The sequence below is a fragment of the Colossoma macropomum genome, unplaced genomic scaffold, assembly GCF_904425465.1.
Source record: "Colossoma macropomum unplaced genomic scaffold, Colossoma_macropomum, whole genome shotgun sequence".
NCBI lineage: Eukaryota > Metazoa > Chordata > Actinopteri > Characiformes > Serrasalmidae > Colossoma > Colossoma macropomum.
This window is the reverse complement of record NW_023494789.1, coordinates 13,355,036-13,380,123: the sequence shown is the minus strand read 5'-3', so window position 1 is coordinate 13,380,123 and position 25,088 is coordinate 13,355,036. Positions and strand designations below refer to the sequence as shown.

Here is a 25,088-nt window from a genome sequence, read left to right as displayed (position 1 = left end):
TATCTGCTCATGGGACAAAATTTAGAATAACTGTCCAGTGTGGTGCCCTTTCAGGACAGGATAATAATAAGTAGGGCTGGGTAATGTGGCCATAATTTTACCAAACTGTTCTACATCATTCAATACCAAATGAAAGATAACTAGTGGTGGGTAAGAGAGTAACATCTGTATAAACCTCAAGCCTTTGCTGCTAATCCCAGACTGAGGAACAGAACAGCACTATCACTTCACTGAAATCAACATAAATACACTTCACTGATGGCGAAACAGTGCTGATTGACAATTCACTATCCTTTTTGTCGTGTGGGCCAAGTAACAGACCTCAGTAAAACTTTCCAATCCCTCTCCTTCCCAGAAACCCAAATGTTAAGCAGAGCCATTTTGTCATTTCAACAAATATCTAACCACCTTAGGAGCCACAACATTTTATGTCCGTTTTACCATCTTGGCTGTATGTTTCAGTATGTGCTAGTGTACTAGTAGAAGCTAAAAAATGTAATATTAACAAAAACGCAGATTTATTATGCTCTGCTTTAAGGTTTAGCACAACTACAGCCACTTTTCTCACATCACTTTTTTTTTTATGAGACTGAAGTCAGCTTCTCATTCGCCAGCTTCTTGTTTTCCCGTTCCACCTTAAAATTTCAAACAAGAAACTGGCGAACGAAAAGCTGACTTCAGCCTTGCGACTTCTTAGTGTTTGACAGTTTCTCGATGCAGATTAAACACATCAGGAAACCAGCTTGAGTGCTTATAAAAGCAAATAAGTCCATTTGTCTCCAAATCATCAATGTCCATCTTAAATCTTTCTCTTTGCCTTTTCATTAGCTGCTAGCTAGGCGAGATTGTTTTATGCGTTTCAGGGTGGTAAATTAGCGGTTATAGGCTACATTAACTCCAGAATTTAAGGCCATTTATTGTTAAAACTGTGCAGTAGTAGAAGTGCTTTATTTTACTGCAAAGGAGGATTATTTTATTTTTTACCCACAAATCTAATTCTGCTGTGGAGCCGCAACCGGGCAGTCAAAGTGCTGCATGTTGCTGATCCCTGCCCTACACACAGACAATTTCTTGACATAATGGTGCTGTGTGGAGTTCAGTGTATTCTACCTCTTCCACGACCACTCTGAACTTGCTCTTCTTGCTGAGGACGGGCTTCACGCCATAGAGCCACTGCACGTTGGAGAAAACCTTAGCCGGCCCAATCAGGACCTGTCCCGGGTAGAAGCCATATGCTTCATCAAAGAACAGCCCCTAAAGAAACAGTTACAGAGAAAAACAGTTGAATAATGAACAATGACATTATTTCATCAAGAGTCCAAGGCTACGGATGTACTAACCATGTGCAAACCCAGCTTTAATATATGCTTTAGTAAAATTTGTGAATATCTCCTATAGGGAAATAAAAAATAAACAAAAAAGGTAAGTGGGTAGCTATAAAAACAGACCTGCTGTTAAATCAGAATCAATTAGTTATATGCAGATGACTGACTAACAGTTCCAATTTGAAATGTTGCATTTTCTGGTCATAGCCATGATTTTATAACTACACCAGTCACACTAAAGGCAGCATTCATTTCCTTTTTCGAAGGTCACTAAATCACATGACTACAGATCTGATGTGCTCTTTGTTATGCCTGCGGAATACTTTATAAACTCCTACAAACAGCCTTCATACGACAGAGACACAGAGTAGAGCATGGGCACAGGGGGGGTTTATTTGATGAGGCTGTAATGACAGCTAAATGTGCAGTTAAGAAAAGAAATTAAGAAAGGTCTTATGCACCCTTAGGCAACAAAGCTGTAAAAGTGTTGAGAACTCAAAGTCACCTCTGTGTCAATCAGTAAGATGTGTGCACATAATTATGCGCATACAAAAGCTTACCGAATCACTGACGTGTGGGTAAACATCATAGAGTTTGGCACCGTCTTCTTCACTCATCGAACATCTGCACAAAAAACGTGAAAACCTTTCTCAGGCTTATTAAGGAGGATGTCTTAAGCAATTTGAAAGAACATGAAAGACTGAGACAATCAATACGCATTTCAAAACTTGCATATTATAATAAATAGAAAATGGAGATAATATTTCTATAACAAGACTCAGAAAAAAGCCGGAATATAATAATATAATTCACTGTGTTCGAAAACAACAAAACTAGCTGTTTGTCAGTGTTGGATAACTGACCGACTAGAGAGAAGGCATTCTTGATAGTGATTGGTCAGCTGAGGACTGTTTTGTCAACTTAAAAATTTAGTGGAAAAGTACAGAGTGCATGGAAGTGCCTTAGTCTCAGAGCACATCTCTCCATCAACAACAATGAAAACATTATACAAACAGGAGGGGCTAAACTGATCTAGACTCATGAGTGATCATATGTATTGCTCATGGTTGTGGCATCACACTCATGAGGAATTCCAAACTTCTGATTCTGCAACTCAGTTTCAGTGTGTGGACTGTATGAACTGGAGAGTGAACGGTGCATTTTAAGACTTAATTATGTTCATATCAAACCCTCGTGTAAAATAAATAAATAATAAAAAGCAAATGCAACTGTTTTCTGTGATATGGGCCCTTTAAGTAATTAGTATCAGGTAGAGTTGGGCCGTATCCCCTTTTTTAATACCTTGAAACTGCCTCCAAATATTACCGCAGTATAAGGTATTACCGGGGATAATGGTGGTACAGTAAGTGACGTAAATGCTTTTACATCGCTTTTTTATCATCACTTCCTGCTTTATTTAAAGACAAACAACAAAAAGAGTAGTTCACTCACATGGTCACCAAATAAGTGAACACATTGCACAATTTTTTAAGGCATCAATCAATAAACACAAAACCCTCTATCAAATAACTACTAAATGTCCAGCAGTGCTGCTGACCAGGAGAGAGGAGCTGGTTAGCATGATAACAGCTCTGCTCACCACAGAACGTTAGGTTCTGGCTAACTAAAGCTAACTGGCTAACTTTGCTGGCAGATCGACAACCACGATGAGGGATGAGCTGCGTTCCAGCAACTAGAATCTTTTTCTCAACTGTTAAAAAGATTAGATTCTCTAACAGCAGCTATTATACGAAGACGTTTCATCTGCTGAATGATGTGATGAAGCTCTCCACGCTTCTTCCACTTTTCCAAAATAGAATGTAGCCCATTGTCATTGTTTACTAGTCCTGTGAGGAGCAAAGGAGATCACTTGAAGAGCCTCGGCTCATTTGTTTCACCTCAAGTGGAGCTGCATCTCCAAAATCAGAGTCGTGTGCAAAAGCCCTCAAAGTTTCCGCTCCTCAATGAGGTGAAGTGGGAAGAATCTGGCGCAGCATCACAGTACACCTGCTTTGTAAAAAGCAAAGCAGATCTTTTTGATAGGTGTTTTGCTTATTTCTTTGCGCAGTGGGAACACAGCGAAATTCCAAAAACTCTTGTCCTGACCGGTGAATAAAGTTTGGAAGTGAGAAAATTTAAACTCATTATTCACATGCCATTCAGTGGGCTATGGCCTTCAAGATGTGTGCAGCTCTCAGTAGTTGCTGAGCTGCTATTATTTTCACTTTTTCTGAGGATTTTTCTGGCTCTGATTGTTCTCCTCTTTCTATCAGCGCCACCTATCTATGAGCTCCCACATCACCAAATATAAACGAGTGGAATATGTTTATTTAGCCATTTACACTCGGCATGGAAACGTCAAATGTTAAACGTAATTTTGAAATACCATCATTTTAAAATCCCACAGTATACCTTATTACCATTATACCACCCAACCCTGCTATCAGGCCCACCAGCTACTGAACTACAGGGGAAAAATAATGGGAGCCCTATAGACATCAGACATATCACAGTAACACAGCTTCTGAGGAGGAAAAAGGGGGCGATACCTCGCTCCGTTGGAGAGTTTCAGGATGATGTGATTGCTGAGGTCGTACACCTTCCCCAACCAGAAGTCATAGACAATGTAATCACCGTACATAAAAGACTATTGGGGGGGGGAGAAAAATATGAATAGTGGTTAGTCAATAATGCTTTAACAATGCAGTGACATATACTGACATCAAAAGTTTTAAAGGAAGCAACACGGCTCATCGGCCAGTTTGGTCTCTTTAGGCTTGTACTTTAAAAAGTTGCATACACTGAACAAAAAAGACAAACCGTTAATTGCAATTATTTAAATAGCAATACATGGTCAGCTAAAACTCCATGGCTGTGACAGGCCTGCTTTGATTTAGCTGAGCAGAAAAAGCTGTATTACTTACCCAGATGTGCTGCAGGTCACGACTATTTACAGGATAAAGACAACAGTTGGTCCCCACCAGCTTCACAGCACACTCTGTGTTGATGTTGGTCACTATACCACACTGCTTGTCCTGCAAGATCCAAATACTGAGATTATCCACAGACTCAACCACACTGCCTTACGCTTTAACCTCTGCTTCTATAAATAGCTGTTTAATCAGTAATTTTATGTTAGAACATGTGGATTAAAGAAGATCCAGGAACACCAGACGGCACAGAGTCGTCTGACTAATAAAGCGTGAACTGAGTCAGGCTAAGGGAACCAAGTGCTCAGTGTGCACAATGCAATTAACAAATCTGGTTGATAAGGGACCCACTCACATTTGAATTCATTCTGCGCACGAAGTCTCTAGGCACAATGGATCGATCTTCAAGTTTCAGCTGTATGTGTGAGAGAGAGAGAGAGAGAGAGAGAGAGAACAAAAATAAACAGAGTTAGTGGTAATTGCAGCGTGCAGCCCCTTGCCCCTTCCAGACGAAGTGTCAGTATTAGGCATTAGGAAGCTGTGGGGAGTCTGAACCCGTTTATTACTGCATCACGCTGCTGCCAGTCCTCAGAGTGAACATGGTGCTAAATCAAGGTTTCTCCTGATTACAGACACACTGAGTTTCACTCCAACAGCAATCTGACACAACTGGAGCAGGTGATCAAGATCTTCAGGAGCACCAACATTTTAAAGACAGGTGTGTTAACTATATTACAGAGAAACACAAATTAAATTACACAAAAATGTGATAACATGACCTGATATTACACTCCTTAGATTTTTTTAATCAATGTACACAGTAATGTCTTTTCAACAACTTATTTCCCCCCTCAAAAAAATATATACAAACTAAAATACTTATTCATTGAGCTTTATATATAAGTTGAGTTATATGTTGGGCAGTCAAATGGGATCAGAAATCAATCTGGATTTTTTCTTGTTGGTCAAATATTAAAGTTTTACACACTTCTTTTGTCCTGAAACACATTAGGAGCCTCGGCAAAGGCTTTAAACATTTTTTCTTTAAATTCGACAAACATCTGAATGATGAGTCTTATTTCAATAGACCTAATGTGCAGTGCTGTCAGCATAATCTAGGGGCATGGCTTTAAACCTGTATTACAATTCACTTTAGTAATGCTAGCTAAATTGCTAATGCTGATTAGCCAGTTCTGCTCTTCTACAAATCATTAGCTAGGAAGAACAAAACTTGCTAGCCAGCTATTATTTTTACTTTAAAGTTGGTAACTTTCAAAGGTGGACGTCTGGTTCCTATCACCACCACTGTGACCAATTCTGACTTAGTTTCTCTAGAACGGAGCATTTCACACCAAAACACTCTGAATGACTTTGTTTATATCTCAAACATCTAATTATGCAGAGATTTTGAAAAAAATCAGTGTACGTCCTCTTTAACCCCAGATTCTTAAAGAGGAACTTCACTATTTTTTCAAAAGTTTATCATCATCATTTATTTTAACCCATTCATAGTGGAGGGGTACATGCAGGGCATTGTAAAGCAAAACGGTCCCCACAGAAAACTTATTTTTTCAGGGTTAGGGTTTTTCAGGGTTTTTCAGGGTTTATTTTACCATCAACATTCCATATAAAAACACATGTAGGTTCACTGGTGGTGCTGAATAGTAAATAAAATGGTTATATTTGCGCTGTAGACATGGTGAAACCTGGTTCCTGTCACCACTGTAAATAAATCTGAGTCTGCAAGTTTCTCTACAGTGAATCATTTTACATCAAAACACTCTGAACGGCACTGTTTATATCTCAACTACAGAATCGTAAAATTTTTTAAAAATCGGTTGAGTTCCCCTTTAAGGAGAGCAGAGAAGAGAGGTCATTGGCTTTGCTCTTTAAATTATGGTTGAAGCTAAGAACTGAAACTCCGGGTAAGGGCATGATCTGAACATGCGCAATTGTGCTAGTTTAGAGGGATTTAGAATGTGCTTTCAATGTACATTACAATTCAGGGGCAATAAAAAAAAAATAAATAAAAAAAAAGAAGAGTCCAGCTAAAAATTAGCATTTTATACCAAACTGTCCCTTTAAATGCCTCCTCCAATCACGTGGCCTGACTCTTTCCACACCAGTGAAATAGCTCTGGATGTGCTAAATGCTAAAACGGTTCATTGATTCCATTGTACAGAGCGCGTTTGGTTAATCAGCTCAGCTCCAGCCAGAGCCCTCCATCAATCTCCGGTCTAAAGTGTAGGCCAAAGTCAGGGCCTGGCTCCATCAGGCTGGGAAGTCACAGCAGAGCAGCAGTGAACAAAACCCTCTTTTGGTCTTTCTCAGATCACTTGGGGGAAAATACACTTGTGATATGCCTCTCAATGTCAGTCCATTATTAATAGCAGCACTGGTGCATCTCCATCCACATTATAACCAGCTGGGGAACGTGTGCTTACGCTCAAGTTGTCCGATTAGAGTTTTACATCCCATAAAATGTTTCTGTGGTGTTTCTGGGACAACGTGTGGTTTGAAGTGGTCACTATAGCCAAGTAAAGATGAAAGGACTGCAAGAACAGGAACCATACAGGCATAACCCTAAATGCAGAGCTTCAGAAGACAGTGTGGCTTTAGAATCACTGCTTGAAAAAGTCCAGCTGTTATTGTTGAAAGCTTTGCCCATTATATCCAATCAGATGAAGAGCTGTCAGCTGAACATCAATGGTCTCACTTTAGCTGGTTTACCCCTTATATTCTCTTCATAACTGGACATACTCTGCCCTCACTAGAGGCTGAACAGATCAGCAAAAAGCTAACCAGCAAACAGGCTAAAGACTTTGAGTCTTTAAGAAGTAACTATAACTTAGAAACATAAAGAATGTGTTACTTTCATGTCTATTAAGAGCATAAAATGTCTGTATTTAAACTAGAGATCAACTGATATCAAAACATGGTACAGTGCCGAGCTCACGCTGCTAGCTTGGCACCAACATACTAAGGTGAAGAAATAGCAGGGTCTCTTGCAGAATGAGCATCATAGAGCTTCTGTATGTTAAGCTTAAGCATATTAATACATTTTCACATGACACACTACTAAGTAACACCATACACTTCATGGTTTTGGCTCCCAGTGTAAACAAAACTGGAAAGTTGAAATGAAATTATTAGCAAAATAATTGGTGTAGGCTGTAAACAGAACCCTCTGACTAAAGTGCAGGGTTCAGGTTTCTGACAGTAGATTGGCAAACAAGCATTTATGCATTCAAACAACAAAGCTTATTTATATTTTAATTTATATCCACATTTCTATAATGTTAGGATGTTGTTAGTCATGTGTGTTTATGCTTCACCGAAATGCTGTCCATAAGTCACTGAAAGCATGAGGAATAAGCTGTGTTTAAAACTGAAAGAAGTTCATTTTGACCCTTTTTAGTGTTTTAGGTGTCTGTATTGATGAAAACACAAAAGTTTTGGTCCATTAACTTATTTTAATAGGTCACCAATGTAAAACTTCCACACTTGTAAGCTGCATTGTCTGATCAACTCCTGATTACTAACAGTAATCAGACAGGCCCCTGCATACACACATGCACACAGCAGTACCTGCTACTGCAGCTCACCTGCCAGCAAGCTGCCGTCACACCTGCTGACCACCTGTCTCTATATCACTCAATTTAGCAGATTCAGACTTCTGAAAAGGACAATTTTCTCTACTCTGCTGCATTGGTTCTTAATTCTCTGGTGCTGTTTGCCCTGCTGTCCTGCACTGCTCATCACTGACACACTCAGTCTTAGCAACCTGGTCAGCGTTGCCAGACAGGGCAGAATCTCCTCAAATGGCATGCTATGGCAACACTTGTCAGAATTTGTGATTGCATGCAAACTAGTATATATTAAGCTACATTACCATTATCCTGGAGAAATAATTGCTTAATTAGTGCCCAGCCAATGCTATAGTTGGTCACTCCAAGATTCACCTACCCATGATTACACTACAGGAAAATATTTTACTGTGACTTTTCTGACTAATATTGTGATTGAAAAGCAATTATTTTACATAAATTAATTCCCAGACCTGTTTTTTGGCCAAGAAGACCAGAATATCTACTTTTTCTGGCATGAAGCTTGAACACTAAGTGCATCAGACCACCAGTTAGCTGTAATGGTTGTGATGTCACATATACAGAATTTGGGGAGGTTGTTGCTTCTGATTGGTCTAACTCATCTACAGTTCACAAGCTCTGGGTTATTAGGTTAAATTGTTCCCATTTAAAACCTGCTAAGACAATGTTGATGATGTATTACGTAATAAAAACTGCAGTTGCTGCGATTTGAAAATTGCACTCTTTCGAATTGTGATTTCTATAGAAAAACAACTAATCATTCAGCACTATTTACGCTGAAACATACTGACTATCTAGCTACATTAGAATAACAAAACTAGTTAGCTAGTGTTTTACCAGTCTAATGCTAAATTAGCTAATGTTAGGCTATTCCTGGATAATTTTACAGTCTTTATGGCGTGTCACTGCTCTCCTGCACCGCTCATCACTAACACATTCGAACAGTCTCACCATTCAGGGTTGCCGGATTGAGCAGTTCAGGGCTGTTGGTCAGGATTGCCAGATTGAGCAGGACACTGTAGAATAGCATTTTATACTTCTTGCTATGTCAGTAATTGTTTGTCAGTGATGTTTTTCCATTGCTTTGTAGTATTTTAAGTTTCACAAAAAACAACAACACTAAATAATCCTCATTTTTCATTTAATCACTTCATTTATTTGAGCTTTCCTTATTCTTTAAGAATATTCTAATAATCGAGATTAGTTGCAGCTCTAAACAATAAATAATAAAAACAACAAAAAACTAACAATAATAATAATAATAATAATAATAATAATCACGATTATTATTACTATTATTAGCCAAGATAAACATCCTGAATGAATTCCTGCTATTACAGGCCAGTTACACATAACACTGCTCTCAGTACTGACAAGAATAAGGTGGGTAAAAGATCTCACCTCAGATGAAAATCACACCTTTAATTATCAGGTTAAACTCAGAGTTATATATGGAATTGGGGCCAGTTCAGCATGTTCGGTATATGTGGGACATCCTTGAGATACTCTGGCTTTGCTGTCCCACTAAGAGCCACATTCAGCAGCAGTTATATGACCTTGATGTTAACGTGGATGTGATCTAATCCAATGATGCAGTACGCCAAACAGAACTGCTACCAAAAAATGTTTTATTTTCTCTTTTAAAGATGCAGATCTGAGCCTGTCCTAAACACAGGAGCACAGGCTTACTGTGTGGTCTGTTAGCATACTCAGAGCTAGCGCTAGCACTTCTCTGCATTAGAATGCTGAGAGTAGTAATGGGTGATATACTGGTTCATCTGGCATACCGGCTGAAACTGATCCTCAGGTATGTGTTTTGTCATAACTGTTTTACCTTTATACCACAAATAAGCACAGATAAAGCGACGTAGCTATGGTACAAACCATGCTAACGTTAGCCTGTTTAGCCGAGCGGCTGTGTCAGGGATGTTTCAGTCACGTTGCAAATGTAAATGAAAATGCAGCAGATCCTCAGTCAGCCCCCCGCTGTCCAGTCCGCTGCATCTGAAGTAGCCCACTTTGTTTTCCAGGCAGGGGGCTTCTAAATTGAATTTCCAGTTCCGCCTTAAATGGTTGTTAAAAATGGTCATCTTCGAATAATAAGCCTCTGATTACTTAAAAAAAAGTTTACTGAACTATCTAATATATATATATATATATATATATATATATATATATATATATATATATATATATATATATATACACACACACACACACACACACACGTATGATATATGATAATTTATAACATAAGTCATTTAATTTATAACATAATTTATAACATAAAGTGTAGATATTTTTTCCATGGGGGGCATTAAAGGGTCTGTATCCTATATTTTTCTTGTCTTAGTTTTCCCTTGAGGTCCACTTAAAACATTTTGTGGTTTAAATGTACCCGAAATGGTCAAATTCACTTCTACATGGTGTTTTCTAACCTCTCTTTACCCAAAAGAATGAACGGGTTTTTTTTTTTTTGTTACTGCACTTTTAAGACTGCTGTATGTAAATGAGCTCTATTCTGACTGGCTGCCCTGTATTGTGTCACTCAAACAGCACTGAAAGCTGAAACATTCCTTAGAACTTATAAGTGAATAGACGGGGCTAAACTGCTGTCAGCTGGACAGACAGATGTATGTAAATGAGTTTGGTTTTTGTAACATCACAAAAACAGTGAATTCATAATTTTGTCTGTGCTATAAGATCCTAGCCATTTTGCTGGATCGGCAATAAAGACATGGTTAAAAAATATATGCAAAGATGAGAAAATGGCCATGTAAAAATAAATGACTGCTTTTGGTGCATAAACCCACATAAATGTTCAAAATGGACCCCAGTTAAAATATTTGATATAAAACTTTAGGATACAGGCACCTTAAAAGCACTGGTTTATGAAATAAAATCATCCTTTAAAGGAACATGCCAGTGTTTTCAACCTAATCTCCACCAGCTTCGTAATTCTGACAGATTTTTAACTCAAGTCACTTATAATAGAAAACTACAGACATTCTGAGTTTACCAAGTCAGAGAAAGTGTTCATGTATTTTTGTAGAACATATTCCTGTATCAATCAGTGAAAAGGTACTTTAATGGTATAAATCTGTATAATATTTTGGGGTGTGGGCGGAGCTTCCACAGGCTCTGCCTGATCGCCATGGATACCAGTAAAAGCAAAAGCAACCAGATATAATTATTTACCATGTTGCTCCATTGTTTGAAAGTTGGATAAAACTGCATAAAAACACATTCAGTGAGATTCTGACTCAAGTCTGTCTAATTGCAGGACCTGAAACATTAGAGTACAACTGTTGTCGTTTCAAATCTGCATTCAAAATGTTGAATCTATCGCCACTTGTGATCAACAGTACGAAACAGACACGCCAGATAGAGACTGCGTTGAAAACTGCTGATGTATTCCTTTAAATTATGCCGCTGTTCCTGCAGGTAAAACAGAACATATGAAGTATTCAGAGCTCAGCTAAAATGGGATGATTTCCAGCCGTTCACTTAAGCTACTGTCCTCTTTACCGGTCCAGGGGGAGGGAGAGAGGAGGGGAGAGGGAGAAAAGACAGATAGACAGATTGCGTCTAGCTTCCCGCTGTCCGTGATTGGGTTTTCAGGGTGCATGCTGAGCCCTGATGGAGCTGTTTTTCCAGAAAAATCACAGGGGTGACATCAATCTTCACTCGCTGCTCAGAGCATGTGCATTAGCCAATATCCTGAGAACATCTTTGGGCAGGGCCACCCAAAAGTCGCCTAGTATCACATCACTTTGAATACTGTAATTTCTCACATGATTCAAATACAATGACACTTAAGAACCTGGGTCTTTAACACAAGTGCCTATACACTTAGGCCAACACAGATCAGATCTACTGCAGCCTGTAAAGCCAAGACAGCAAACTGAAGAGACAAAAACAGCAGTTCCATCCCGAATTTAATCAGATTACCAAAATCGCACGTTGCCATTAGGACTCGAACAATTGGGCTGTATTGTCCACTAAGTATTATCATGACGCTGGCCTTCGCAATACTGATACACTATATTGCCAAAAGTATTCGCTCGTCTGTCTTCACAAGCATATGAACTTGACTGACATCCCATTCTTAATCCATAGGGTTTAATATGATGTCGGCCCACCCTTTGCAGCTAAAACAGCTTCAACGCTTCTGGGAAGGCTTTCCACAAGGTTTAGGAGTGTTTATGGGAATTTTTGACCATTCTTCCAGAAGCGCATTTGTGAGGTCAGACGCTGATGCTGGACAAGAAGGCCTGGCTCACAGTCTCTGCTCTAATTCATTCCAAAGGTGTTCTATCAGGTTGAGGTCAGGACTCTGTGCAGGCCAGTCAAGTTCTTCCACACCAAACTCGCTCATCCATGTCTTTATAGACCTTGTTTTGTGCACTGGTGCGCAGTCATGTTGGAACAGGAAGGGGCCATCCCCAAAATGTTCCCACAAAGTTGGGAGCATGAAATTGTCCAAAATCTCTTGGTATGCTGAAGCATTAAGAGTTCCTTTCACTGGAACTAAGGGGCCGAGCCCAACTCATGAAAACAACCCCACAGCATAATCCCCCCCTCCACCAAACTTTACACTTGGCACAATGCAGTCAGACAAGTACTGTTCTCCTGGCAATCGCCAAAGCCAGACTCGTCCATCGGACTGCCGGATGGAGAAGCATGATTCATCACTCCAGAGAACACGTCTCCACTGCTCTAGAGTCCAGTGGCGGCGCTTTACACCACTGCATTCGATGCTTTGCATTGTGCTTGGTGATGTAAGGCTTGGATGCAGCTGCTCGGCCATGGAAACCCAATCCATGAAGCTCTCTATGCTGTTCTTGAGCTAATCTGAAGGCCACATGAAGTTTGAAGGTCTGTAGTGATTGACTCTGCAGAAAGTTGGTGACCTCTGCGCACTATGCGCCTCAGCAAACGCTGACCCCGCTCTGTCATTTTACATGGTCTACCACTTCGTGGCTGAGTTGCTGTCATTCACAATCGCTTCCACTTTGTTATAATACCACTGACAGTTGACTGTGGAATATTTAGTAGCAAGGAAATTTCACGACTAGACTTGTTGCCAAGGTAGCATCTTATCACGGTACCACGCTGGAGTTCACTGAGCTCCTGAGAGTGACCCATTCTTTCATAAATGTTTGTAGAAGCAGTCTGCATGCCTGGGTGATTGGTTTTATAAACCTGTGGCCATGGAAGTGATTGGAACACCTGAATTCAATGATTCGGATGGGTGAGTGAATACTTTTGGCAATATAGTGCATTTCTGAAGGTGGCAATATGCAAATGAGCCCTCTAATGAATGAGTATTTTTCTACTGTGTGCTCCGAGCACTGTTGTGATAAATCATTGTTTTCCCAAAAGCAATAAATTAAAGGGAAATTCCACCAATCTTTCAAAATTTCTGCATAGGTCAATGTTTGAGATGTAAACAAACTAGTTCACAGTGGACTGATGCAAAATGGTTCATTGAGGGAAACAGGTCTTTTTACAGTGGTGGTGATGGGAACAGGACTGGCAATATATACAACGAAAATGTATATTTACAATTCAGAAACAACCTGTGAACCTACATGTGTCTGAGTTTTTCTATGTAATGCTTATAACAACAAAATAGGGGTTAATTGGGGAGGGGAAGACACTCATTAGGACTGCATGACCTTTTTGCTCCACACATATTTTTAGAAATGCATACTAGACCAAGATTGTTTTGTACAGCTATCAAAAACAACTACTCAGGCAACAGACAATGTATACGTAACCATTTCATAATGTAATAACTTTCCATGAGGGAGCTTTAAGAGGTGGACGTCTGGTTTCCATGACCACCACTGTGAATGATAACATTATAACATTTAGCCTCAATTTAGCCTTTAGCATAGCAGCCTGCTAGCCGGGACTGTGCATCCACTAGCCCTTCCTGCGGTGCACCTCTATTAGTCAGCTGTATCACTCAGCATGGGGGTCTCGTGGCACGTCACTCCGACCAAGCCAGAAAAAATGCAAAGTCACTAACACTGACAGCGTGAACAACAGTGATATTCACTGAACTGACGTTCAGAGATGCAGAACGAGTGAACAAGATGCATGCATGAGACAAATGACTTGAGATATTTGGATGTGAAAACAACATTCAGCTCCATTTTTGAGCCAGAGAAGCTGCTTTGTGCTGATGTGTAAACACCAAAGGTTTATCTGTATACTGTTCAGTTCTGTTTTACACAAAAAAAGATTTTATATTTACTTAAGTTGTTAAACATGGTTCTTATGTCTAATTAAAAAATAATAAAAATAAGCTTTCTTAAGCATCTAATAAATATAACCCAACAGGTAAATGTCATCTAGCCAAGCTGATTATGTTTTATTTGATGCAGAACACCAATTACACTAAAATAAAATATTCAAAAATATGTAAATGTGTAAATATCAGGACTTATATCTGAGTTAGATTAGATTCAGTTAGTATCAGCATCGGCCGATAGTAAAGAATTGGGTGTTGGTATCAGAAGGGAAAAAGTGGTATCGGTGCATCTCTATAAAGCATATAGCAATCAATAGTCTATATGCAGCAAAACAATCCCAATAGCAGTATTCTGTCCATTTTTTGCATTTCACAGCCTGAAAAATGCAATTATTCCATGCAGATTCTGAGCTCATTCCAGCTTCGGCACACAGAGGCCTATTAAATCTGTGCCCAGGCCGTTTCTGCTGAAGTGGATGTCGCGTTACTATTAATAGCCGTTACTGGACAAAGCAGCAGTCTAAGTCTTACTGTCATACTGTAGCCTGGGGTCAATGGCTTCAGATAAAAAGAGGTGATTGGATGGAGATGATGTCATTCATGCAGTCGAGCGGATGGGTGATGGGTGAGGCATATATTTTCTTTCAGCCTCTGATTTAAACAATGAGCCTGACGTGGTCCTGTTTCTGACAGGAGATGGTGGGTTTCCATTGGCTTTCACTGCAGCCAAGATGTATGCAAATTACCTGAATGCCTGTAGGCTGGAGCCAACTGAAACACTCACCATGTGTCTCTCGCCCTCCCTCCCCTCTCTCTCTCGCTCGCTTACTTGCTCACTCTCTCCTTGGCTGCACTAAGCAATCATTTCACTGCAGCGAGCAGTTAGCGGACTGTGTACCTAAAAATGTGCAGCAATGAAAAGCAAACATTCACCTTTTTCTTGTTGCCAGAGGCTGACGGTGCTCACAAAAAGCTCCCATCCACCAGCTTTCAGCACTAGCCCAGGCCGACGCCAACAAATTAGCTGAGAAATGATTACTGGTCCATGTTCAGCCTTATTCTGCTCACCTTTTAGCCGACGCATGCTACAAAAGTATAAAACAGGTCTAGAAACACCATGTATGTTCATTTGGCTACGTATTATGGACCTGCCTGTAAGCATGCTAGTCCCTTTGCTCTAAAAACAAACCTAATCCCGAATAAGTGAGAATACTCTATAAACACAAGCCTTGCTCAATGCTAGCTTTATTGCACAGATCTGAACCAAAAAAAAAAGCTTCCATCCACCTGGTTTCTCAGCCTTTTATGATAAATTATCTCAGAAAATGACTGCTGATCCACAGTCAGCTCTCACTCGGTTCACTTTTAGGCTAACGTGCAGTATAATAGTAAAAACACATCCAACAAGAACTGTACGTTTGTATCTGGCCATGTATTGTATACCTGCCTGTTAGCATGTAAGTCAGTCTGTGCTAAACTAAAGCCTGATTCAGAATCAGTGAGAATAACCTATTCAGCTACTATAGCTGAATCGTTTTTAACTCAATGCTAGCTGTGTTGCACAGATCTGAACACAAGAAGCTTCCATCCACCTGTTTTCTCAGCATTTAATGATAACAAATTAGCTCAGAAAATGACTGCTGATCCACAGTCAGCTCTCATTCAGTTCACTTTCAGGCCAACATGCACTGTAATCGTAAAAACACGTCCAGCTTGTGTTTGTATCTGGCTATCTACTGTATACTTGCCTGTTAGCATGCTAGTCAGTCTGTGCTAAACCAAAGCCTGATTCAGAACCAGTGAGAAAACCCTAACTATAACAGAATCTTTTTAACTCAATACTAGCTTTAATGCACAGATCTGGTCAAAAAGGCTCCCATTCACCTGTTTTCTCAGCTTTTAATGCTAGCCCAGGCTTATGCTAACAAATTAGCTCAGAAAACCATGACTGATCCACAGTCAGCTGTCATTTTGTTTGCTTTTACACCAACATGTTAAAAAAAAACTACAGTAAAAAAAAAAAGCAGGTCTAGAAACAGCCTGTGTTTGTACATGGCCGTGTATTATGAACCTGCCCTTTAGTATGCTAGTCACACTAGTGCTAAAACAAAGCCTGATCCGGAATAAGTAAGCAGAACCTAACTACAACCCAGGACTTCTTATTCAAAGCTAGCAACCCTTCAATGATCTGGGAACATCTGTTCTTTTGATAATAATCCAAAACCCGCTGGTTAACAAAAGCTGCTAGCGGCTAGCGTTTGTTCAGCAGTCAGGCAGAGTGTTGCATAGGGAGGGGCCGCGGACAGAGAGCGCAGCAAAATCATCATTCTGTCTCCTTCACGCAACCAGTGTAGCAGAGACTAAAACCTCAGGTCTTGATAACTCAACGCATCTGAGATGGGATAAGACAAGGGCTGTCGTCTCTGTGATTTAGCAGTGATTATTTGGCAATATGTATGGCAAACGGCAATACTGCAGATTTTAAATTGCTTTCTCTGACAGCCAGAAGTCAGACAGACACAGTTATTAGGGGACTCGGAACAAAAGGCTGCAAAGGAGCATGTCCTCATGCAAAACAGTGTTTTTAGAAAACGGTAAAACCGAGCTATGAATAATACTAAACTCTGAACTTCCTCATATTAAACCTTAAATTAATTAAATCTCCAATTACCATCCCTCAAAATAGAAATTATTCTGTAGAAATTAGTCTGACACAACTATAACTGCATTACTATTTCAGACAGCTAAGTCTGAATTAATTCACCAATGATTGACAGTAGCTTCAACAAAAAACGGTAAATGAGATGCCTGGAACAAACTGAGGGGTATATCGTCGATACAACTTTAAATATCAGAATGCTAAAGTTAATTTTTTTCCCATTTTTTGATAATATATTAAAAGTGTTTCATCTTTAGCATTTACATGCTTTTTTTGCCACATAGTATCTCATTTTGAACTGCAAAGACCTCTTACAAAGAGCCACAATAATAAGGGTGTACCCATTTTAGCTGCATTATGTCTTTATGATACATAAACAGCATGCAAAGACTACATTTCATGTAAGTCAGGATTGTATGCACTGAAACTGAGCTGAGCAATATGGGCAAATAACACTGCTATTATGCTTTTTTTTCCCCCATGGTCGCTGTTTATGAAACTTTTTTAGTAGGATGGGCTGTTACACACTGTCTGCATCTTGGAAGTGGCTTAAAGAAAAATGATAATCCTTGTTATAACTTGATGAATCCACTCTTTAAATAAAAAGTGGGATTTGATGTGAAGGTTTCAGTGCATTAAGATATTTGACTTAGTGTGAAAAGACCTCAACAGCTGCTACAATATATATGTTTGGAAGATATATTTATATTGTAGATTTTAATTTTAAGTACAAAATTATATCAGCTAATAATATTGGTTACCGGGGAACGTACAGTCCCTAAAAATCTGCATGGAGCGCAACATTTTTTCATATTGGCTGGGTACTATCAATTACCCGGTACTAATATCATCAATAGTTACAACCCTAGACAAAACTCTACCAGCTAGTTTGAAAAGCAGACAAAGTGATTAAGTGATTTTGCAGATTGCTTTCCAAAAACTCTCTGTAATCCTGGCAGCTCCTTGTAATGATGTACCTGCCGTCTGCCAGGAACGCAATGATTTCAGCCCAGAAAGCAAACCACAAAAAAGAATCCAAATCCAAACAAATGTCATCTGTCCTCGTGCTCTGTCGGTGAAAGGGAGCCCTGCTGAGAGGAAGTGGGTGAAATCGTTTTAGCTTACAAGGACAACCTTCGCTGGCGGAGCTCAAAATTAGGAGGCAGGGGATTGATTACAGTGAATCAATAAGAATCTGCTCGCTCTCTGTTTGTTTTGACTCGCTGTGCTAAAGAACAAAACGCTAGCCAGCTTCTCCAAGGCTCTTTGGCTCAGGGAGGAGGAAGAGGAGGGCAGAGGGAGGGGCTGCAGCAGTTTACTGCAGCACAACAAGAGCCACGCCTTGAATCACTGACACGCCCACAAAACACATACAACATCAAGGTGGGATGAAGTTCCCCTCATTGTAGACACACTGTTGGACAGCTTTAGTACCAAAAGATATACACACATCCATCTGTCTACGCATGAGCGAACAGACCATACTGTGCAAAAGTCAGAGACCACCCTTCACTTGTTTAATTTGGAGTCAAATTGGCCATTGAGCACAAGTTATTCACGTTTCAGGAGATGTATCTGAGGAGATTTAAGATAATCCACATGTGTAAGGAAAGAGAAATTAGAAGGAAAATAAGTGAGTTAACAAAAGCAGAGCTCAAAAAAATGAAAAAAAAAATAAGATAAAGAAAATCAAATTGTGTTTGTGTTCTCGAAATAATGGACTGACCACCCCAGAGTCCAGACCTTAACATCACTGAATGTGTTTGGATTACTTCAGAAAATGATCAACCAACTTCTAAGACTGAACTTTGGAGGTGTGGCTGCAGATTTCTTTGAGAAACTGAAAGTCAGTCTCCTGAGAAGAATAGAAGCTGTTGTAAAGGTAAAGAGCGACACAATACATAATGAAAAACGTGTTGATAAAAGTAGTTGTGGATGCTTCTGTGTCATTTTCTGTCACATGTTTTTTGTTCGTTTCTTGAGTCTGAAAGATTGCATTAAATGAACAGTGGACTAACTTTTGTACTGTACTTTATATACATTTATGAATCAGAATGTAAATATGAACTATATTTCTTAGTAATAGGAGTTGCAATATAACACGAACACAAGGTTAATGTGACTAAAAACTACCTGCATTATTTTGACCAATTGCATATTTATAATTACATTATAAAACGGACAGCTAAGGTTTTACAATCGGATTGGCTGAGCCTTGATTACCGTCATTGTAATATACTCAATATATGCATGTCTGCTTGCATGGACCACTGAGCACACTGATAGAAGGGCATACTGCAGCCTTCTGCAATATCAGCAATGCAAAGGCCAACGCTGCACTGATTAACATGATATATTGTCATGCTAGGCAGTACTAAATAGCACAATATATACCCAGGGTATCACAGTATGAGACTATATTTTCATTATTATAGAACCCCGCTTAATTAAATGACCCCATGCATCCTGAGTGCTGCCACCCTATGCCAGAAAAATGTCTTATAAAAAACTAACATGGCTTGATTGGTCTGTTCTATTTAACACCAAATAAAATGAAAAACGCATTACTTCACATTATATCCTGGATTAAATGTTGATTTCCTATTAAATACACTGCTGAGAAATACTGTTTGAAAAACTGAAAAGCAAATATTACAGCAAGTCAATTTCACGGTACATCAGTACAGACTGGCATATATCGGCCAGCATTAATATACTGTGCAGCCTTAAATATATCTGTGTACAGTTTACAGGGGTAGGTGTGGTATTTACACCAGTGTTTCTCAGTGATGTTGGCTGCAAATTTCCCAGCTAATGACAACAGCACTATATTTACCTGAGACACGGGGGTAAAAGATTAAATTCAATGTTTGGACATGCTTTCTACTTCTGAGCAGCTGAACTTATTATGTATGGAACTTCTTCTTGTGAAGACACTGCATAAATCATTAGCACACAGATTTCTTTCTTATTGGTCTGCGGTAACATTACACCTCCCAATGTTAAACTAATTCCATTCAAAGGGCACTTAAATCAAGAAAAGTCTGCTATGACGTAGAGTTTCTATTCTCAGCAGTGAGAATAAAAGAGCAGCTCACACATCCACACATCACTGATCAGCAGGTCAGGCTGCAGATGCCAGCATAAGGCGCCTGTCCTCACTTAAACAAAACACATTAGTCATTATCAAGGGAGTGGCCTCTGCTCCACATTACATCACTGACACCGACATACCAGACGGATGGAGCTGAGAGAAAGAGAGCAGGCGCCGCTTTTCAGAGCAGAAACTAATCCAGGAACAGCATTAGGATGACACTTTGTTCACATTACAGTGAGGAAGATCATTAATTAAAGCTCATTTCTACAGAATCTAACTGAACTACTGATGGTGTTAAATAGGGATGGGCATGGTTAATTATACACAGGTATCCAAACTCAGTTTAGTCTTCATCCATTTAAATCAACCAACAAGATAAATCCCCAGCCTACAATACAAATCACTAAACCACCCTAAATCACAGAGACATGATTAACTCAACCTAAATATAAAGATAAAATCACTAAACCATCCTAATCACAAAAGATACATTACTAAATCAACCTTAACACACAGACAAAATCACTAAACCATCTAAAAGACAAAGACAAACCAGTATATCGGTCTAAAACACAATGATAAATCAATAAATCAGTCAATAAGACAAAGATAAATCACTAAAGCAACCTAAAACACAATATATCAGTCTAAAAGACAAAGATAAGTCAGTAAAATCAACCTATAAGACAAAGATAATTTACTAATTCAAGTTAAAACAGACTAATAATTAAATCAGATAAATCGTAAATAATCAGAGGTACCAATGACCTAAATCTTCGTTCACTGCATGCAATTAATGAATGTTAAGCCTTAAATTTCTTCTTTTATTCATTACAATATAAAACAAATTTCTCATTGCGATATTTAAACACAATTTGCCAAATAAATGTGAATATTCAAATAGCAAATGTGGTTAAAAAAGCGCCTCCCGAGGGCTGAGGCTATACATGCTTAAGGCTGACAGTCTAAATCAGTCACATGCTGCATACACAGTCTGCAGTAGCTGCTACTGTAAGCTCCGTCACACCTGCTGACTAACACTCACACCTGAGCCGGGGTGAAAGGTGCAGAGAGAACAAATAAATAAATAAACAAACGCGCTGGTGACAAGTCTCTGCAGACATTCCAAGACAAAGACACAAAGTTACAGGCACAGCGTGCAACGTGTGAAATAACTGGGGGCTACTGACGTTAGTGATACGGTTAGAAACACGACTCCACCTGACACTGTAATCTGTCACAGATCAACATTAGACACCTGGTGCTCTTCCTTAACATGGTAGCATACAAATCTGATCCCACACACAGATGTCTCTGACTGACTCTGTAAACAAGGTCATCTTCAGACCACACCATCCACTCATTACACTTATTTAAATGAAAGTGAGGAGCTCGGTGTGGAAATAGTAGAGGAGACTGAGGACGCGCACTGCAGAGTCCTGCTTTCAGACTTTAATGCTATTAAACACTCAGATCAGATCTGCACTGCCTGCCAACGGCTAAGACTAAGGCTGCATTCAGGAGACTTTTCGGTATCCGTATAAATTAATAAATATACAAATAAACAAACAAACACTGATATTCATTGCTGGTTTGTTGCGGGAGCATTTTGTGAGCGAAGACACATGAAAGCTTGTGAGTGAAAACCGCCATTCTTTACGGATTAAGAAGTTTTACCTAAACCAGCTACTATATATTTAGAAACAGTACAGCGGCAGGGATAAGCTCCAATGTCGAAGTTACTGACCAAAGCTCTGCTCCACACTGCCTCCTATTGGCTGGCACGTATACATCAGAGTATCAATTTTAATTTTGTACACCAGAAATTATATTTTGGACATACTGAGCTTTTAAAGTGTCATTAAAAATGTGACTGCCTTCCCTTGCAATATTTTTGTATTTGCGTTTTTTTCTTTTTTTTTTTTTAAATAGACCACAGCCTTTAAGGGGCTCCAATACACTGGGCCAAATGCCAAAAACGTAAAAAAAAAAAACCTTTCTAATAAATAAAAACACTTTCTACAAAATAAACCTTTCTCTAGACCAAATTTTCTCTAACCAAATTAGCCACATCCAATTCCACCTGCTAGCTAAGCCTCCCATCACACGATGCTACCAGGCTTGGTGGTGAAGGCTAAAATGAGCTTTCTCTGAGACACCTGAAGCTCCACCACATCTTTCAAACCATCGCCAGCACATCATCAATGGAGCTCATCAACGTTGGAGGACAATGCTAACTGCTAATTCTGTTACATCAGTTAACAGATGCTTGTGTTGGTTAGCATCACGCGGAGTGATGGGAGGAGAGTGAAAACTCTCTCTATAACCCAGAAAGAGACGATAATTATGCTCTCTTGGACTCCCGTCCACAGATGGCTGTGGCATCGACAAAAAATAATCTTACTATACTGATTGCAGTATGTAGGTTACAGTGTGTGCTATGAAATACAACATCATTAACAACAGAGCGGCTGGTCATCCGAAGCAATAAACTCCAACGAACGGGTCTACAGACGGAGTCGACGTGCTCACTTTCCTTTCTGTTTCTGTTATTTTCCTGTATTCTGAATATCAAGCGGGATGTTTTGTTTTCAAATGGTCTCAAAAGTTCTCAAAGTTCTTGTGTGAAACCGTGAAACAGTGCCAGACGGCCAGCATTACTCTGCTGCCGCTCAAACTGTTTGAACGTGTCTGTGCAGACCAGGGCAGAAAAACAAAGGAACAGTTCATTTAAAATCACTATTTCTCATTTTCATTACCATTAAAATTATTTGTAAAGTCTTACATTTTGACACGTCAGCTGTTTAATAGTTTTTATTTTCAGTCAAAACATTTGGCTGTTTTTCCTCTTTCGGCACAAAACCAAAAGGTACCATTTTTGACCATCTTCAGTGGCTGAAATTTCAGTGCATCTTTACCAGTTACAAAATTCCTACAAAATATGAGAAGCTTCCCTTTGCTTTTTATATTTTCCCCACTAGCATCCACTGACCAAAAACTACTGCAAGTGAAAACCTGAAGCTACTCCCAGAACTGCTGTTGTGGTCCCCCCTAAAGGGTACAGGAGGTGCCACCAAGGGACGGGCACCACAGAGAGTGCCAGAGCAACACAACTGCTGCTGGCAACGCCTAAACGAACCACCTCCAGCATCACATAATTCAACACGGGACAGCTTACGAGGCGATGACGAAGCACAACTGCGACTGTGTGGAAAACAGTTCTCATGTAAATGTGTTGTAAATGTGTTGGTTTTTGTGACATCACAAAAACAGCCCATTCAAATTGATTGTAGCACATTTCCATATATGTACTGGGAAGTGAATCGTATGTTTTGAAACAATGTTTACATACTACATTAAGCTTAAAAATGAAGGACAATACAGTTTTCAGTGGTATGGACCCTTTAACGAAGTCTTCTTAAAAGCTAGTTTATCTTTTTCTGATTAAGTGTTTTAGAATCTTGGAAAGGCGCTGCATGGTTAGTTAATCTTCTCCTAATGTCAGTTAATGTTTGACCTTTTTGACTGAATGATTGATTAAAAAGAAAATCAGGAAATTGTTCAATTACTAATACAATCAATGATTCACTAGACGCCAATAAAGTAATTCTTAATCTGACCGAGTCTATAAACCCGAGATGGACACTGAAGACCTTTCCTGCTTACACAACATGTTCAGCAATGCTTATGTCTCAACCCATAATAAAATACCCGCTCGCTGACTTTTACTGTCAGTCTGCAGGGCGAGGCCACGAGGCCGTGAGGCCTAGAATCCCTGCCCCTCCTGACTGCTCACTCTTATCACACGCACACAAAGCCAGATAAGTGCCGGGCTGCTTTCTGCCTCATTTCTGATAATTAGGCACATCAGAAAGAAGCCCCACTCTCTCTTTTCAGCATCCTTTCTTATGCAGGGTAATTGCATGCTCTGTAAAAGACCCAAGTTCCAAACATTCATCCACAAGTTCCTCAGGACGACAATATTTATTACGTTGCGTAAGATCTTAGGCTATATTTAAGAACGAAACAGCACAGCGGAGCGTACAAGTCGAGGTCGTATGACTCGTCTGTAAGAGACTGGAGAGTGAACCAAGCTGTGGATGAATAATAGAAAAGATGTTTCTTTTCCGCACAGCGCACAACAGCCCTATCTCAGGGCTAAAAGTGGATGCAATGTTTGGGGAGGAGATGTGAGAGCCTCTGTCAGGACTGGGAAGAGGTGCTAGTCACCAGCCAAGGACAAAAATGACATCATTAGCATAGCAGCCATCTGCCCTGCAGCTCAGCAGAGGAGCCAGCAGGAGCTCCGCAGGGCCGCACCCTGCGTCCTTCCCCAACAAAGCACTCCAACTCCTCTGGGACAGCCTGCCTGGGTGGCGGCTCATGACAGGCCGGGGAGTCGGACCTCTATTTGGGCAGCAGGAGCACTCGCTAACCAGATCTGAACTGAACAGGCTTGATACAATTAAATATCATGATACTTTTCAACAGTTTAAGATGCTATTTAAAATTAATATTGATGAAATTTAGGACAACACGTTTCCCGAGTGTTGCAACTCTATATTAAGGGAATGTCTAAGGTAATGATCTGTTTTCTTCTTCTAAAAATTAGACCAAATGTGGTCTTCTACTGTATATAAATCTCAGAAATGCATTTTTGCTGATTTCCTAGTGAAATTAAGCACAGAGAGCAAACATCCGCATATTTTATTGCAATATTTGCTAAGTTTTTAGCAAAAATATAAAACACAAAACACAGCCTGTGCAAAAGTTATGGCAAATTTTATATATATTTATATATTAATTTTGTATATTCCCCCAATATGTTAAACTTAGCAAATGTATAGAAATTGTGCACTACAAAAGTGCTTCTTTTCACTCAGAAAATAAAGAAAACATGTAATTTGATTGGCAATGTTCAAACTCTTGCAATTACAGCTTTTGAGCATTGGTGTAAGCACCCGTATTAAAAATATATAATATCCAGAACAATGCACTTTTGCAGGACACCAATGATACGCAATGATATCAAAATATCAGAATATAACAGCTTGAAAAAAAATGTATTAGCACTGGACAGACGTTTCGATTTGATATTTGAAGCCCTTATTTGATCTATTTGCACTTCGGAAGAGCAGAATGTTCGAATAACACTGGGTTACTGCACTAAAATGTGTGCATTTTATTCATTTTCCCTCAAGTGGAAA

At 39.5% G+C, this 25,088-nt stretch overlaps 1 protein-coding gene across 1 annotated transcript in view; it reads right to left on the bottom strand.

Moving 5' to 3' along the window:
• The window catches only part of ube2o (ubiquitin-conjugating enzyme E2O), a 50,849-nt gene that overhangs the window by 22,667 nt on the left and 3,094 nt on the right, over nt 1–25,088 (bottom strand). The window contains exons 2-6 of the mRNA XM_036570153.1: nt 4,611–4,670; nt 4,250–4,360; nt 3,875–3,972; nt 1,886–1,949; nt 1,111–1,254 (exon numbers count right to left, since the gene is read on the bottom strand). Coding sequence (XP_036426046.1) covers nt 1,111–1,254; nt 1,886–1,949; nt 3,875–3,972; nt 4,250–4,360; nt 4,611–4,670 — 477 coding nt within the window. The remainder of the gene's footprint in view (nt 1–1,110; nt 1,255–1,885; nt 1,950–3,874; nt 3,973–4,249; nt 4,361–4,610; nt 4,671–25,088) is intronic.